The 17,487-nt window shown below is 57.3% G+C and overlaps 1 protein-coding gene across 7 annotated transcripts in view; it reads right to left on the reverse strand.

Annotated features, from left to right (window-relative positions):
* PHRF1 (PHD and ring finger domains 1) overlaps positions 1-17,487 on the reverse strand; it is a 28,526-nt gene that overhangs the window by 8,389 nt on the left and 2,650 nt on the right. For 2 of the 7 annotated variants that reach the window (XM_036281063.1, XM_036281060.1), the window contains exons 2-9: positions 16,833-16,947; positions 13,770-13,874; positions 10,028-10,236; positions 7,641-7,724; positions 6,121-6,239; positions 2,169-2,269; positions 1,821-1,993; positions 1,235-1,364 (exon numbers count right to left, since the gene is read on the reverse strand). In XM_036281063.1, the coding sequence (XP_036136956.1) occupies positions 1,235-1,364; positions 1,821-1,993; positions 2,169-2,269; positions 6,121-6,239; positions 7,641-7,724; positions 10,028-10,236; positions 13,770-13,874; positions 16,833-16,926 (1,015 nt within the window). In that variant the 5' untranslated portion in view covers positions 16,927-16,947. Of the gene's footprint in view, positions 1-1,234; positions 1,365-1,820; positions 1,997-2,168; positions 2,270-6,120; positions 6,240-7,640; positions 7,725-10,027; positions 10,237-13,769; positions 13,875-14,168; positions 14,310-16,832; positions 16,948-17,487 lie in introns of those variants that run through there. The other 5 variants (XM_036281062.1, XM_036281059.1, XM_036281061.1 and 2 more) reach the window with 4 other exon arrangements.

A 17,487-nucleotide genomic window follows, 5' to 3' on the forward strand; every position in this document is an offset into this window, starting at 1 on the left:
ATGGAAAATGTCCTTGGGTGAGGATAAAAAAAAAAAAAAAAAGGCCGGCAGGGCCACCGGAGGGCCGTGAGTGCAGGCGGGAGACTCGCTGCTGCTTCTGGGGGCACACTCCTCCTGCGTGGGTGTCGTGGTCGAGGTGATCTTTTATTTATTTATTTATTTATTTATTTATTTATTTTTTAATCCTCACCCGAGGACATTTTTTCCATTTTTTGTACAGACAGAGTGGGAGGGAGAGAGAGGAAGAGAGAGAGAGGGAAACATCGATGTGAAAGGGACACATCGAGTGGCTGCCACCCGCACGACCAACCAGGGCCGGGGACAAACTGCAACCGAGGTACGTGCCCTTAGCGGGAACCGAACCCGGGTCTCTCCAGACCGCAGTCGGACGCTCTGACCGCTGAGCCAAACTGGCCAGGGCTATTTATTTATTTTTTATTTATTTTTTTTATCCTCACCGGAGGACATTTTTCCATTTTTTGTTCAGGTAGAGTGGGGAGGAGAGAGAGAAACAGAGAGAGAGAGAGAAACATCGACGTGAAAGGGACACATCGAGTGGCTGCCACCCGCACAACCGACCAGGGCCGGGGACAAACTGCAACCGAGGTACATGCCCTTAGCGGGAACCGAACCCAGGTCTCCCAGGACCTCAGGCCGACGCTCTAACCGCTGAGCCAAACCGGCCAGGGCTCGAGGTGATCTTTTAAAGCCCACAGATGACCCACTGAACAAAACGGGAACCCACGCACCCACAGTGACACCAATGACACTCGCAGGGAGAGAGCAGCTGCCCAGAGCAGCGTGACAGCTAAGGACCACCGAGGGGCACAGCGGGTCAACCGCAGGACACCACACACCGGCAGCCGCAGAGCACACCCCTCCCCACGGGGCAGACCTCAGGGGAGTAAAAGGACCACCGCGAGCACAGGGAAGGACGGGGACGCCTGGAAAGCCAGCAGCCGGGACGTTGAGTGACACCCACTGCTCCCGAGCAGGGAAACCCAGCCTGGGCCTCACTGCGCGTCGCTGGATCCCAGCACACGGCCGGACACCTTGGAGTGTGTCACGGAGGCCCTTGCCTGCTGCCCGTGGGCACAGCCCACGGTGCTCACTGAGTGACGTCCACACCGCCTGGCAGCAGCGCTCCTGCAGGAACTGTGGCCCCAAGGACCTGGGTGCGCAGATGAGCCGAGTCCTGTGCTGTCAGACACCTGCCAGCACCACACCCACTTACTTGCTCTCCTCCTCCGCTTGGCGGGGACACGCAGCCTCGTGGGGCGCTGATACACCGCAGTGCTTAGACCAGAGGCAACAGCTTCGATGGTCTCGTCGAGCAGAGAAGACACCAGGTACCTCGGGACATGCTGCACAGCAGGGGGTGGGTGGGCAGGGTGGCCGCCAGGCTCTCACACACCACCCACCCAGTGAGCACACACGCACGCACGCCTGGGCCACCTCCACCGCTGGCATCAGCCTCTCGCTGCCAACAGACCAACTGCAGTGCTTCCCAAGGGCAGGGTGCAGGTGGGGACAGGGTCGGTGGGAAGGGAAACCTCCCAAGAAGCAGCGCCAGGGCCAGGGCGGAGGATGAGGGGGGCCAGGCAGGCTCGAGGAGCAGACGGTGCTTCAGCAGGGACGCAGACAGAGGTTCAGGATGTCGGGAGGGACGCGAGGTGTCTGCTCTAAGAGCTGGGGGTAGCAGCACCTCCATCTTCTCCCCCACTCCCCACCCAGGGGCGCCCCCACAGGCAGACACCTGACGCAGGCGACAGCGTGCCCTCCAGCCCCGGCAGCACCCCACACTTGGAAGGGGCACCCACCTCAAAGGTCCGGGCAGTGGACATGCGGTTCCGGTTCACGGTGGCTCGGACGCGCTCGCTCTGCCGAGTCCTGGCGATGGCCCGGATCCGCCCTGCACGAGGCCGCAGCCGGCTGGCGGTGGGCACCACATCAACCAAGAGCAGGGAGACCTCCTCCTCGGTCACGGGGTCTGCTTCTTGGAGGAAAAGAGACCCCGAGCCACTGTCAGCCTCCAGACAGGCAGGGCCTCCGGACAGGCAGGGCCTCCGGACAGGCAGGGCGGAAGCCTGACCCCCAGCCCCCACCCCGCCTGATGAGCCCTGATGACCCTGCCCTGGGCAGAGCAGCCAGCGAGGGGGCAGCGATACCTGCAGGAGGGGCAGCGACTCCAGGGCCGGCACATTCTGGACAGAACCACTCGTCCACCGGCACCTCCTGCAGGGGGGGCTCCAAACACTCCATGTGGTACCTGCAGGAGCAGAGGGCCAGTTAGACCAGGCCCAGCTCACGCCACAGCTCAGAGCCAGAGCAGGTGTCCAGGTGCCCAAGCCCACAGTGCAGCCTGCTGCGGCCCAGATGCACATGCTCCTGCATTTGGGGGTGGGGCCCTGGGAGTGATCAGGGTTCAACGAGGTCATGAGTATGACCCTGATCCTCGTAAGTATGAGGGACATAGGGCTCCCTCCCCCCAGCACAGGAAAGCCTTGTTAGGACAGAGCAAAAGAGTGTTCATAGCCAGAAACCACCTGTCAGAAGTATGGATTCCACCCAGTCCCCAGCGGACACGCAGAGGCCGCCCTGCTCAGGCAACTGGTATGTCACACTTAAGACCCTGGTCTTCTAAGTTCCTGTGGTCCTTCCTTTCAGTGTTTTGGGGGGATAGACCTCTACCTAAGCTTCTGGGCATCTCCTCCCTCCAAAGGGGCCCCCAATGGTGTCCAAAGTCCCCACAGGAGACGCACTGCATGGAGGGACCGGGCTAAGAATGTGGCATGACGGGCGGGCTACGCAGCGGACTGGCAAGTGCCACGTAGCCACTCGGCCCGGGAGGCTGGTCTGTGCCGAGTCAGCGCCTGCCCACGCCCGCCCTCCCACTTCAGGCGGCTCCGAGGCCCCTCGGCCTGAGCTAACACAGTGCTGTCTGCAGGAAGTTGTCAGAAGTGCTGCTGGTCGTGGTCTGCGTCAGCTGCTGCTGTCCAGTTTCCAAGAAAAGCAGTTTGGGGACTGCCGCTGCCATGGGCCAACTGTGTCAAAACCCTCCAATCTTCTCCCCAGACCCCAGACGGCCCTGAGCAGGCAAACCCCCAGAACAGCATGTGAACCCTACGAGGCCAAGCCCAGCTCCAGTTCAGGTTAATGACCACACACCACTCACACTGCTGAGACAGCTGAGGGTCCAGTGAGACCCAGGCCGGACAGGAGGACACCGCTCTCCGTGAACCCTCCTGAGACCTCACACGAGAACCATGGGGAGCAGCCCAGAGCTCCAAGATGACTCCAGCCTGGGAAGATCCCCACCCCCGTCACAGTCTCAGGAGCAAAACCAGGAACTGAGTGGTAACTTCTCCTGCCTTCCAAGGATCGGATGGTCCAGCCGCTGCTCTCCTCCCCAAGCTCCAGGGGCTAGAGCAGAGGCCATGGGCATCAGGCAGGTCCCCAGGCCAGCAGCCAGTGCCCACCGCCCACCAGGACAGCACCCGCAGCCTCACCTGCTCAGAAACCCCTGGCTCCCGTTCAGCCAAACACTGTCCTCCTACCCCACTGCGACAGCCCGCTACATGGTCCAGAGGCCTAAGGTCCTCCCCAGTGAATACATGCCTTCACATTTAAAGAATCAGAAGCTGGCTCTGGCGGTTGGCTCAGTTGTTAGAGTGTCAGCCTGCGAACTGAAGGGCCGTGGATTTGATTCCTGGTTGAGGGCACACACCTTGGTTTCAGGTTCATTCCCTGGCCCGTCAGGGTCGTGCAGGAGGCGGTCCATCGATGTGTCTCTCACATCAGTGTTTGTCTCTCTCTCTCTCTCTCCCCTTTACTCCCTCCCACTCCATCGAAAAAGTAATGAAAAAATATCTGTAGGTGAGGATTAAGCACACACACACACACATACACATACACACACAAGCACGCGCATGCGAACGCACACACGCACATAGATCTAAGGTAGTAACCAGTGCCTACTTTATGCAATACTGAAAGAACTTGGCATTTTCACGGATATAAAAATGGTCTGTGATCCTGTTTTTAAATTAGTGACATAATTTTAGAGTTGTGATTTTGCTGCTGTTGTTCATCCTCACCAGAGGATATTTTTCCATTGATTTTTTTTTTTTTAGAGAGGATGGAAGGGAGAGAGACAGAGAGAAACATTGATGTGAGAGAGACACATTGATCAGTTGCCTCCCGTAGACCCTGACAGAGTCCGGGGATCAAACCTGCAACTGAGATACATGCCCTTGTCTGGGAATCGAACCTGAGACCCCTTGGTCCGAGGGCTGATGCTCTAACTGCTGAGCCAAACCAGCCAGGGCTAGAATTGTAACTTTAAAAAAATGTTTTTTTCTTTATTGATGTTAGAGAGGAAGGGAGAGGGAGGGAGAGGTAGAAACATCGATGAGAGAGAACATCGACTAGCCGCCTCCTACATGCCCCCTACTGGGGATCAGGCCCACAACCTGGGCATGTGCTCTGACCGGGAATCAAACTGGTGACCTCTTGGTGCAGGGTAGATGCTCAACCACTGAGCCACACCAGCCAGGCAAGACTTGTAATTTTTAACTTGAAAGAATTACTGTAAAACTTTTTCACATACGGGTCTAGAAGTCTAGGGATCATGGTATTTGTTAAGATTTTATGTACTTGGCTTGTTTTATCTGTTAAGTGATTCAAGCACATGAAAATAAAGTCAATACGTTCAACGTGCATTTCTCCTTTATGACATTGAAAAAAATTAGCAAAGTTATAAAACCCTCAGAGTTACTGTGAAAGTTACTCAAATTAAGAACAGACCTTGATGTGAAGAATAAGCGGAATTAAGAATTACAGCCTCAATTCAAAGCTTAAGGATAAAGAGGCCTCGTGAGCGAAAGCTCCACAGACCCACCCAGGGTCACCGGTGCCCCAGAGGCCACCATCCAGCAGGGGGTGGGGTGGGGGCTGCGAAGACGGGGCCAGGCACTCAGGCTCTCCTGCCCAGGCGTCCCAGGCCCTTCCTGCACTGCCCAGGGAGGGCCTGTGCGTGCAGTTCCCACGCTGGCTGCCCGCTGGGCCATGTCCCTGTGACACTGCACTGCTCAGCTGCTCACACTCATCAACGGCAAACCGTCCCTGGGCGCAGCGGTGGCCAGGGCAGGCACTGGATGTTCGGGCCTGCGGGACACCAGGCCCCACTCGTCCTCCAGACCACAGAGACCCCACACTGAGGAGCCATCGGTTGCAGACACAGAAACTTTGAGGAGTCCCAAAAGGCAAAGACCAACAGGACGGTGAACCGTTAAAACGTGGACGTGGCTGCAAGACGCCCGGAGGATGTGTGAGACCAGAGGGCGGGGACAGAGCCAAAGCCTGGGGCAGTTTGCACTGGAACCCACAGAAGCCCCCCCCCCCCCTCCCCAGGGCTCCAGCCTTCCTGTCTCCTGTTTCACAGCCCAGCCCGCAAAACTGCTCCTCGTTGCCCAACAGAAAGTTCCAGACCCACCTGCCTCCCTGGATTGGATTATTTCACTACCTTTTGGGGTATGTGCCCCCAAAGCAACGGTTTCCAGAGTCCTCTCACAATTTCATGGCAGACACATTTTCCAGACATACAAGGTGACACCCACGGAAGCTGTAGGACAGGCATGACCCAACAGTGACAGAAAGAGGCCCTGGCAGCCAGGGTGGGCACAGGCCGAGCAACTGCAAGAGTGGGCAGTCACGGGAGCCCCCTTTGCAGCCTGGCAGGGCAGAAGGGAGGGCCGGCCCTGCGTCCCCAGTTCTCGGTCTCCCTGGCCCTTTCTGTCTAGACGTGCTATGTGCCTCTCTCCAAGGAGCCTCAGAGTGTTTTGGGGCCATGTGGAGGGTATGAATGACAATGATCAAAAGGGCCTACGGGGCCTGCTGGCTCCCGGCCAATGTCATAAAACCCACAGGCTGACGGCCAGCAGTGCTGCAGGTGCTGGGACACAGACATCCGGCTGCGGCGGCCCCGGCGGCCCCGAGGCCACAGTGCAGGCCTGTGGGACGACACCCGGCCAGCAACACTGCAGGCTTCCCTCCAATGGCCACACTGGGCCTCAGTCTGTGTCTCCAGCTGTGGATGGGCAGCAGGCGGCCCACACTTACCCAGCGTCACAGCCATCGCAGAGGAGCAGGCGGTCCTCCCGGTCACTGCGGCCACACACCTCACAGAAGGTCGGGTCCTCCTCTTCCTCCTCTCTGGCTCTGGCGCTCTCCACTGGGATCTGGAGGCAGGAGGCACTGCTGTTCCCATGGCAAACGAAGCCCAGCCCGGTCCACACAGAGGACTGTCCTGCCGTTTGCCCAGAGCTGTACAGGCAGCATGAGCTCGGTGTGCTGCGCTGACCGTCCGAGGCTTGAAATTCACACACACACACACACACACACACACACCCCGATGTTTATGTTCTCTGAAAGTTTCAAGGTAGTTAACCAAGAAAAACCGGGTCCAACATGTAACAAAGCGGCGCGCGGGACAGCCCGGGCAGAAGGAAGCAGGGGCGCAGGGCGCAGGGCTCCGGGGCTGCAGGAGGTGACTGCAAGAGCAGGAAAGCAGCCTCAGGCACCAGGCACTGACCTCTCGAGAATCAAGGACACAACAGACTCCACCCTCAGTCACGGCTGTGCTGAGACCCTCCCACATGGCAGGCGTTCTAGGGGCACCGTCCCTGAGCTGTAATCACTCAGACGGTCAGGTGCAGGATCTGTGGGCATGCTCCCTGCTCACACCTGCCAGCCCCACCCCAGACACTTCTGGCAGCTGGCAGCAGCCCCAGGCAACAAGTCAGACATGCCCTCTGCCTGTGCCCTGGTGCAGGCAAGGAGCCAGGCCGACCCAAGGCCCTGTACCTGTGTGGCCTTGGGTCTCCGTCAGACTGCTCTCTCAGGGACTCTCCCCCTGCACCTCCCGTCACTAGAAGAGGAGCTCGGGGCCCACATACTTACTTGGCAGTTTCTCCAAGCAACTCAAGTGCCTACTGAAAAACTGCTGATGCCCCCCAAGGCCCAGGCTCTGGGGCAGGCATGCAGAGGGCCCCAGGCAGGGACAGGAGGCCCGCGCAGGCCCAAAGCTGCCTGGCAGAGCAGACCCGAGCAGGCGCCTGCGGCTCTGTGTGCCTGGTGGACCAGAAGCAGGCCTGCAGCTGCGAAGCCCTCGGGCTCCCTGTGCTCGGGCCTGAGCAGCACCTCCAGGGGTCTCTCCGACACTCGACCTCGGCATCAGAAGATGTGTGGAGGCTCTTCAAGTCTCTAAAGAGCAGAACAGCCACCCAAAACCTGGTCCCAGGAGAACCGGCCTCCTGCCCAGGCCCAGGCTGCGCCTGAGCTCCCCTCCCCGTGTGGCCACTGTGGCTTGAGAACAGCCGAGACGCAGGAGGCGTGAGGGGTGAGGAGGAGGAAGCCTGGGGAACTGCTGGCTCTGCGTCACCTGCCCTGCCTCCTCCCAGAACACACACAGGCAGACAGCCTGCCCGTTCTCGGCTGCAAACAGCATTTTGGTGGATTTAAGAAGCACGGAACCAATCCTCACCCGGCTCAGGAAAGCAACTTTGAAAGCATGTTTTCCCACGAGACAGGGACCACGTCACAGACTCAAGTAGGATTCCCCTCACAGTGCTGACACTCACCTTCTTCAGTACTTTTCCACCAAACTGGGCTCGGATACAAATGCATTTAAAGATGGTCCGATCGACTGGACAAGAATTGGCATTCTGTAAAAGACAGAAACCAGTCAGGGCCTGTGCAATCCCTCTCACCGCCAACATTACACTGAAACAGACCCCCAGAACCTGTCCAAAGTGCTGCACACTGAAAATCAGGCGTTTCCAACGTCTCCACGTGCCGCCCAGTGGAAGGGGGGAAAGGCTGGCAGAGGCTCGCTCACAGGCAGGAGGGAATGGGGTGGACAAGGACCACGGGGACAGGGGCTGGCTACAGGCCTCCTACGTTACAAGCCTTTACCAATGTTCCTGTCAGACTACTCGACATTTCTCAGTAAAGCTGGGTGCCACTCATCAGATATGCTGCGAATATCTCCTCCTTGCCTTATTACCAGTGTCTACGTGCACCATTTCCTTGTTGCGTACAACAAGATGCACTTATTTAACTGTATGACTCAATACGGCCCATGCAGCCACCACCCAAGCCCCCGGTCCTTCTGGGTGCCTGGGCACCTCTGGCTCCCCACCAGGAAGCCCCACGTGCACACCATCAGACATGTGTGCCAGATGCACTGGGCCCTTCCTCCGCCGACTCTCGGTCCCCTGCACTCCTGTGGGTGGGCACGCCCCACGTGTGCTGTCTCTCGGGGTCCCCTGCACTCCTGTGGGTGGACACGCCCCACGTGTGCTGTCTCTCGAGGTCCCCTGCACTCCTGTGGGTGGGCACGCCCCACGTGTGCTGTCTCTTGGGGTCCCCTGCACTCCTGTGGGTGGGCACGCCCCACGTGTGCTGTCTCTCGGGGTCCCCTGCACTCCTGTGGGTGGGCACGCCCCACGTGTGCTGGCTCTCGGGGTCCCCTGCACTCCTGTGGGTGGGCACGCCCCACGTGTGCTGTCTCTCGGGGTCCCCTGCACTCCTGTGGGTGGGCACGCCCCACATGTGCTGGCTCTGCAGCACTGTCGCCTTGGCGTACAAACACAGCGGTGTCCTGTGAACCCCAACGACCCTGCACTGATGTCCGTGAGCCCTGTCCGCAGGCCACACGGCTCTGCACAGTGCGAGCTGCCGACCATCGCACACACTCACAGGAGAGCCCTCCCCACCACGTGAGGCACTCCGCCATCCACTGAGTGCACCATCTCCGTGCTCCGCGGCCTGGCTCCCGCTCCCAGACCCATCCCACCAGCAACACAGCTGAGAAATCGTAACACCAGGAGATGCCTTCTCCCTTCAGGTCTCGGCAGTTTCTCTCCTGTGGGAACCGCACACCCCATCAAGCGCCGGGCGCTGGGAGCCTGCATCGCCACTGTCCCTCTGTAGTGACAGTGGGTCCTCCTTCACTTGCTCTCAACTGTCTTAGAAAAGCCCCTTAAAAGTCTTTGTATAACTTACTCCTAAGTCCACTTAATCCTCAACCTTTACTCACCTCGTATCCAACAACCTTGACAGTGTCTGTGCTGGTGAAGACAGAAGGCACACACACTGTCGTGTTCCTTATTTGAGGGGGGGCTTTGTTTGCCCGAAAATCTCAGCCTGAATCTGAGCTGGGCTGTAGGCCGCCGGCAGACAGGCACTGAGCACCAGAGGTGGCGAGACACCTCCGAGGACCCACAGTGCCAGCAGCCACGTGGCCAGCAGAAGCATGTCTCTGTCCCAGGTCACACAACCTCGCTGTACAGAATGTTTCTGAGCTATCTGGGGAACAGGGAGACGGGGCTGGGTGTTCAGGCTACACCATCATTGTGGAGGGGTGACCTCACTGTCCACGCTGGTGGTTGTGGGCGGGTGCGAGAGGAGACAGAACTGGGGCAGAGGTGAGTTTCCCAGGACAGTGTCAGCATGGGATGCACATCACTCACCCCAAACCAGTCTACATCTTTGGGATTTTCACAGACAGTTTAAAAAGTAGGAGTAGCACTTCTCAAGTTCATCAGGAGACACGCTGCAGGTTTCTGCTACATACCCTTCCCTGTTCTTGGATGGCCCTTGACTTGCAGGTCACCATGACTCAGCGCTGTCAACCCTCACGCACCCTCTGTGTCGGTGAAATGACAACCCCACCGCACAGCACCATGCACCTGAGCACCGCTGAGTTCTGGGCCACAGGTTGCCCCTCGGGTCACTGACCCATCAACAGTGCTCCCCTCCTGCCTCCATACAGTGCACATCTCCCAAACCTGAGAGCCAGAGGCACAGGAGGAAGCCAAGACCACTCAACCACTCAATCCTGTGGCCCCAACTTCTGCTGCAGAGTGAGTCGGACCCGGCAAGAGGCCAGGCACAGGCTGGGTCACATAAACAGACAGGGCTTATCCGTCCCTTTGGAGGAAGAACCTCAGAGAAGCCACCTTACCTTGGACCATTCCACGATACAGTCCAGGCAGAAGTAATGGGCACAGTTCTCCGGCGTCCCCACAGCCTGGTCCCTGAAAGCGTTGAGACAAATTGGGCAGCTCTCGGTATCGTCATCAGAATTAAATGCGCCGCTGGACTCCAGCTTCCCCTGAGTGTCTGCCGCCGCCACTACTTCCATGTCCTCCTCGTCTTCAGAATCCTCAGATCCTTGAGCAAGGGGAAACGTGTCATTTGTGGGTTAGAGCAGGGGAAGGCTGCTGCCACCCCCAGGAATCAGGGTCTCGCAGCCCCTCCAGGTGTGACCGTCACCAGGCACCTCACCTAAAGCTGCTTCAAGCCAAGGAACATGACACTGGCTGAGCAGCCACAGCAGCTCAAACCCCTGCCCTGATGCAGAATCAGACCCCACGGGGCAGGGCACCACTGGGTTAACTGCCCTGGCCCGCAGCCTCCAAGGGTGGCACACACTCCCAACCCCTGCCCAAACGTGGTGTGTAAGAACCACCCAACCTCAGACAACATTGCCCTCAGTGGTCCTCTACCTTGCTTTCTTTTGAGATATAAAAAGCACAGGTTCTGCCCAGCCGGTGTGGCTCAACGGCTGAGCGCTGACCTTGCACCAAGAGGTCACCAGTTCAATTCCTGGTCAGGGCACATGCCCAGGGTGTGGACCAAATCCCTAGTGGGGGACATGCAGGAGGCGGCCAATCGACATTCTCTCTCATCAATGTTTCTCTCTCTCTCTCCCTCACCTCCTCTCTCTAAAACAATAAAGAAGAAAGAAAAAAGCACCGGGCCCTCACCAGTCGAGGTGGCACAAGAGTGCTGGCCCGCCAGTGTCTGAGCGGTCTCGAGACTGGGCTGCACCACAGAGACGCAGGCAGACGCTTCTGGTTGAACACAGCAGGTTCGACGTGGTTCGTTCTCTACCCTTCCCAAGCTCTTCTAAAACGAAGACCCAAGTGCACAGGGACAGAGGAAAGACGACAGGTGTGGCAGCCCGTCCAATCCCTCGGAGTACGGCACTGACCAGTGCCCACCTCGGCTACTGCCTCGTGACCCTGCTGTCCCGTGGCGCAGAAGCTACCAGGTCGGCGCAGCCTATCAGGGGAGCTCTTCAACAGCAGTGCCCTCCAGCTGGCTACGGTCGGAGAGGCACCGCTGCCTCCAGAACTGTGAACAGTGCCCAGCCGACAGGAAGGCCTTTGGGCCTCAGACGAGAACTGCAGCCCCACCACTTGAGGTCGGCTGGTGGCACTGAGCAGGCAGCCAGACGCCCACACCTGCACAGCTGACCCAAGGAGCAGAGAGGTCGAGCGTGCTGCACTGAGCTGCTGTGTGTGTGCTCATCTGTTACGTGGCAAGAAAAAACTAATAAAGTGGGGTCCACAAAACATCGGGAGAGAGCAAGTGGCAAGCACAGCGACAGCTCATCCCCATTCTGCTGGGGACCAGGGGCAGACGCAGGTGGAGGCCGCAGGGCTGATGCTTCTGATGGGCCTCGGAAGGCTCAACAACTAGACGAAAGGCAGAGGGTCGGCCAGCAGAGCCCCCCCGAACCTCTGCAGCACCGCGGACCACAGAGCCATGCCTTCGACATCTCTGGCAGCGACCACCAAGAGTGAGAGTGGACAAAGACGCACACAGGGTGCAAGGCCGCGCCGCCTGCCTCCTCGCCCTGCCAGGGAGCTAGCCTCGTGTGGCAGCTGGTGGCAGGCCAGGAACCCCAGTGCAGATGAGGGTGGGTCTCCAAGAAGGGCGGGGCTTCCATGATGACCATACTGGAAGGAGACAGAGCGACTGGGGCCTGGCATCAAGAAGATGAGGCTGACAAGGAAGGGCGGCACCCTAAGCAGATGGGCGTGTGTACAGCTCCCTGCGGGGCAGTCGTGTACACAGCGCGGAGCTGGGAAGGAACAGGGAGAGTCCTAACATCTCACCTTTCATGGTGAGACCTGAAAGACAATATCCAAGTTGGAAACTCAGCAAATAGCAACACAAGTGATTCTCAGGAACAAACATGAGGGCAGGAAAAGGAGCAGGGTGGGCAGAGAGAGCTCCCCTGGGAGCGGACCTGCACAGCGCAGGCCTGTGAGCGGGCAGGTGCCGATGCCCTTGAAGAAACCCTTCTCAGCGCCTAACCACCCCCCACAGCTGCAGAGCCATGGCCACTCCCCACACATCTCGAGATGGTGCTGGAGGAACAGAGGGTTGGACTGAGTCTCACCTGCTCTCAGCTAGGACTACACGCCGTGCCTCCTCACCCCGAGGCCACACGCCTAGCCACCATCCCTTCTGGGCACTTGGCTCTGTGCCAACTGTCCCTGACAGCACCCCACCCTCAGCCCCACATCCACACTGCCTGGCTAACACCTCCGGCCCTTCAGAACACTGCTGAGATGCGCCTTTCTCTGGAAGCTTCCCCTCCCCACCCTAGGTCCACCGAGTTCTTCCCCTTCCCACGACACCCCTGTTCACCCCTTTTTGGCATCTATTACCCAATAGCAATTTCTTCTTCATGCCAGTCTTTGCTGCTGGGTGGTGGGCTCATGGACTGCGAGGACCCCAAACAAGCTGGCTCCTGCCCTCCCTCAAGCCCCTGGCCCCAGTCCTCTACCCACAGGCCCTCAGCCCTCTGCTGGAGATGGACTGACAGCACCTCACGTCCTCCTCCTTCAGCCCTGTCCACGGCCAGGGCCTGTGTGGGACCTGTGCAGGGAAGCCCAGCCCAGCCTGACCTTGGGAAACAAGCAGGAGAGCCACACTCTTGGGAGAGACCCCGTGTCCCTGCTCAGAACTCAGACCTCACTCTGAAAGAGCATGTCACCAACCACACCACCGCCATCGCACTGTGATGGACATCGCCACTCCCACTACCTCACGAGCACCATCCTGAACGGGAGGGCTCCTCTCTGGGACATGCTCACACTCGCAACCACAGGAGCGCGAAGGCTGTGATGACAGATCACGGTACATGCGTTCGGACCACAGTCTCCTGAACGATGCCCATGTCAGAAGGAAAGAGATGGTGAGCAGACTGCAGGGCCCAACACCCTTGGCAGAGGGCTAAGTGTGCCCCTCCTGCAGGGAGGCGACGAGAAGTGGGCTGGGACAGGGCGGTCCACCCTGGGGGCCTTGCAGGCCACGCAGCAGCCAGGTGGCTGGAAGGGACAGGGAAGAAGGCACCACGAACGCACCCAAAGCTCAGCAGCACGGCCCTCAGGCAGCACAATAGCCCCTCACAGCAAAGGTCCCGGCACAGAAGTTCAAGGGCACAACATCAACCTGCCCGTGCCAGCGCCCTCAGGGGTCCTGGGCAACAGAACAAGTGCAAGCACAGGCCAGAGCCCTGGAGCCACCCAGTCCTGCTCAGGGGCCTGGCCAGAGCATCGAGCCCTCTGCTCATTCTGCCAGGAAGTACAGAGGCTGTCTGTCCCTGGGACAGCCCACTCCTGCGGCTTTGCACTCTGCACCCCTAAGCTCCTGCCCTCACCTGGGAAGAGGCCTAGCAGATCGTGTCATCAAACGGAAGGGAACTGTCCCGACAAAGTAACCAGTACCTAGAGACACGGGGGACTCACAGCCGAGACTGTCCCGCAAGTCCTGATCCACCAAGGATTTTCTGCCCACTCCTCACGCCTCAGCGTGATCAAGGCAACCATGTCACCAGGATGTTTTATGGCCAGCTGTCCCGTCACAGTGAGGACACACAGAAAGCCGCTCGATGGCAGCGTTCTCACCAGACCCCTCCTCCAGGTCCCCCTCGTCTTCTCCTTCCGTGCCATCGCTGAGCTCGCTGCCCACGTCGTCCGCGGAGCCCCCGCTGTCATCGTCACTGCTCTCCTCTGCACCGAGACAGGCAGAAACACAGGGTGGGGCAGTCACACGAGGCAGAGCGGGCCTGTGCACAGGTGCGGAGCATGCAGGAGGCACCTGCACGGGCGAGCCCTGGCTGCCGGAGGAACAGCAAGTGGGGCTGGGCGAGGACAGATGTAGGAAAGGTAGAAACCTTTTGCTCTATTTACATCTGTATTGCTTGCAATGAGAATGAGAAAAAAAGAGCCCTTTTGGCTCAGCAGTTAGAGCATCAGCCTGTGGACAAAAGGGTCACAGGTTCAATTTTGGTCAAGGGCACGTACCTGGGTTGCAGGATTTTTGTCTCTGTTTTGTAATTTATGCTTATTGTTGGAAGTATTACAGCCCTGGCCGGTTTGGCTCAGTAGTTAGAGCGTTGGCCTGTGGATCAGAGTCCCAGGTTTGATTCCGGCCAAGGACATGTACCTCAGTTGCGGTTCATCCCCAGCCCGGTTGGGGTCATGTAAGAGGCAACCAGTTGATGTTTCTCTCTTTCTTCCTCTCACCCTCCTGCTCTATCTGAAGATAAATGGAAAAACATCAAGTGAGAATTTTAAAAAAAGAACATACACAGATGTCCCTCCTTTTTCCCCTACTGACACCCTCTTCCCTACTCCTGCCCTGGGTTACAGGTTTGATCCCCAGTCGGGGTCCTGTGACAGGTAACCAATCAATGCGTCTCTCTTACATTGATGCTTCTCGCTCTCTATCCCTCCTCCTCCCCTTTAAAAAAAAATGACAACAGAGCCCAGCCGGTGCGGCTCAGTGGAGTGAGCATCGTCCCATGCACCAAGAAGTCTCAGGCTGACTCTCATTCAGAGCACATGACCAGGTTGTGGGCTCAATCCCGGGTAGGGGGCGGGCAAGAGGCAGCCGATCTATGCTTCTCTCTCATCAATGTTTCTATCTCTCTCTCAAAAAAAAAAAAAAAAAAAAATCAAACTTTTGGGTTTTTTTTGGTACATGCCCCTAGCGGGAACCAAACCCAGGACTCTCTGATCCACTGGCCGACACTCCAACCGCTGAGCCAAACCAGCCAGGGCTTCACGTGAGGAAATTTTTGCATTTATCTTCAGATAGAGCAGGAGGGAAAGAGAGAGGAAGAGACAGAGAGAAACATAGATGTGAGAGAGACACATCGACTGGTCACCACCCACGAACCCAACCGGAGCTGGGGACAAACCACAACCAAGGTACATGCCCTTAGTGGAAACCAAACCCTGGTTTCTCTGGTTCGCGGGCCAACACTCTAACTGCTGAACCAAACCGGCCAGGGCTAAAAAACATATTAAAAAAACAAAAATAAATGCCCTATCGGTGTGGCTCAGTGGTTGAGCATCGTCCCAGGCACCAAGAGGTCACTGGTTCAATTCCTGGCCAGAGCACATGCCCAGGTTGTGGGCCCGATCCCCAGTGAAGGGCATGCAGGAGGAGGCAGCCAATCGATGTGTTCTCTCATCAATGTTTCTATCTCTCCCTCTCACTTCCTCTCTCTCTAAAATCAATTACAAAAAATACTTAAAACTAAATAAATAAATGAAGATAGCCCCAGCCAGTTAGGCTCAGAGGTTAGAGCATCAGCCCACAGACCAAAGGGCTCGATTCCCCATCAAAGGCACGCACCTGGGTTGCAGGTTTGATTTCCTGCCCTGGTCGGGGTCATGTGGGAGGCAACTAATTGATGTGTCTGTCTCACATTGATGTCTTTCTCCCCCTCTCTTCTACTCTATCTAAAAATTCATGGGAAAATATCCTTGGGTGAGAATTAACAAGAAGAAGACATAAGAATGTACTACTTCTGCCCTGGCTGGTTTGGCTCAGCGGTTAGAGCATTGGCCTGCGGTCCAGAGATACCCGGGTTCGGTTCCCGCTAAGGGCATGTACCTCGGTTGCAGTTTGTCCCTGGCCCTGGTTGGGTTGTGCGGGTGGCAGCCACTCGATGTGCCCCTTGCACGTCGATGTTTCTCTCTCTCTCTCTCTCTCCCTCCCACTCTATCTGAACAAAAAAAGAAAAAATGTCCTCAGGTGAGGATAAGGGAAAAAAAAAAAAAGAATGTACTACTTCTGCAATTTAAAAACAAAGAATAGCCCTGGCCAGTTTGGCTCAGCGGTTAGAGTGTCAGCCTGCGGTCCGGAGAGACCCGGGTTCGGTTCCCGCTAAGGGCACGTACTTCGGTTGCAGTTTGTCCCCGGCCCTGGTTGGTCATGCGGGTGACAGCCACTCGATATGTCCCTTCACGTCGATGTTTCTCACTCTCTCTCCCTTCCTCTCTCTCCCTCCCACTCTATCTGTACAAAAAATGGAAAAATATCCTCGGGTGAGGATAAAAAAAAATAACAACAACAACAAAAAAAACAAAGAATAAGCCGTGGCCGGTTTAGCTCAGCGGTTCGAGCATCGGCCCGCAGACCAATTTGTCTCAGGTTCGATTCTGGTCAAGGACACATACCTCGGTTATGGTTTGGCCTCGGCCCTGGTTGGGTCGTGAGGGAGGCAACCAATCGATGTGGCTCTATCACATCAATGTTTGTCTCTGTTTCTCTCTCTCCCTCCCTCCCACTCTATCTGATGATAAATAGAAAAATATCCTCATGTGAGGAATAAAAACAAAGAATAAGATTGAAAAACACGTAGACATCATCTGGACACCTACCAAAAGGGAACTCAGCTTATATTTTATTTTAACCCAAGGACATATTTATTTTAGGGAGAGAGAATAAGCAACATCATCAGTTGACTGCCATACACACCCCAACTGGGGATCGGATACACAACACTTTTGGTGTACAGGACAACACTCTGACCAACTGAGCCACCTGGCCAGGTGGGAGCTCAGCTTTTCCAAGCGCCAACAATGCAGTGAGAACATGGTGACCCTGCTCCTCTTGAGAGGTGCCAGCGACAAGCCCTCGCACTCAGTTGTGGCAGGAGAGGGGCAGTGGCTCACCAGTGTCACTGGCCAGGCTGGCAGCACTGAGTCGCGGGTGTACATCGGGTCCCGGGCTTTGGTCCACAAGCTCATCCAGGCTGTCGTCATCCATTGCTGGACATTGGAGTTCAGTCTGAAAGAAACCAGAGTCAAGTCATTCCCAACTGTACCAGTCTACAAAGTACTCCCCTTCAGGAAAAATGACTCTACCCATCGCATCCCTGGTGACATGTGGCCATCTGCAGGTCAGGGAGGCTGAGTTGGGAGAGAGAACACACACAGATGCTGATCCCAAAGCTGTGCATGGAGACAGCTTCTCATCCACAGAGCTACATTCAGTCAGATCTCAACTCAGCAAACCTAATCTAGCCTCAGCTGGCGGCTCTGTCTGCAGGAAGTGGCTAATGGGGCAGAGGCAAAGCAGGGCCTTCAGCAAGGGCGGTCACCAGAAGGCCAGGTGACAAGCAGGGCCCCGTCAGCCAAGGCCGGTCCGCCTGGCCTCCACTCACCTCACCCCCACTGGGAGCATTAGCTCACCCTGAAAACATCCCCGGGGTAGGACGGGACCATGGGGAGCAAAGGCTGGGTTCTGCCATGTCAACCCCCTCCTGGGCTCCTGACCTCCGAGTGGGGACACCTGTCCTACCTACTCTGCAAGGCCACTCCCCAGGTA

This window comes from Molossus molossus, unplaced genomic scaffold (assembly GCF_014108415.1).
Source record: "Molossus molossus isolate mMolMol1 unplaced genomic scaffold, mMolMol1.p scaffold_m16_p_31, whole genome shotgun sequence".
In the NCBI taxonomy this organism is placed as follows: Eukaryota; Metazoa; Chordata; class Mammalia; order Chiroptera; family Molossidae; genus Molossus; species Molossus molossus.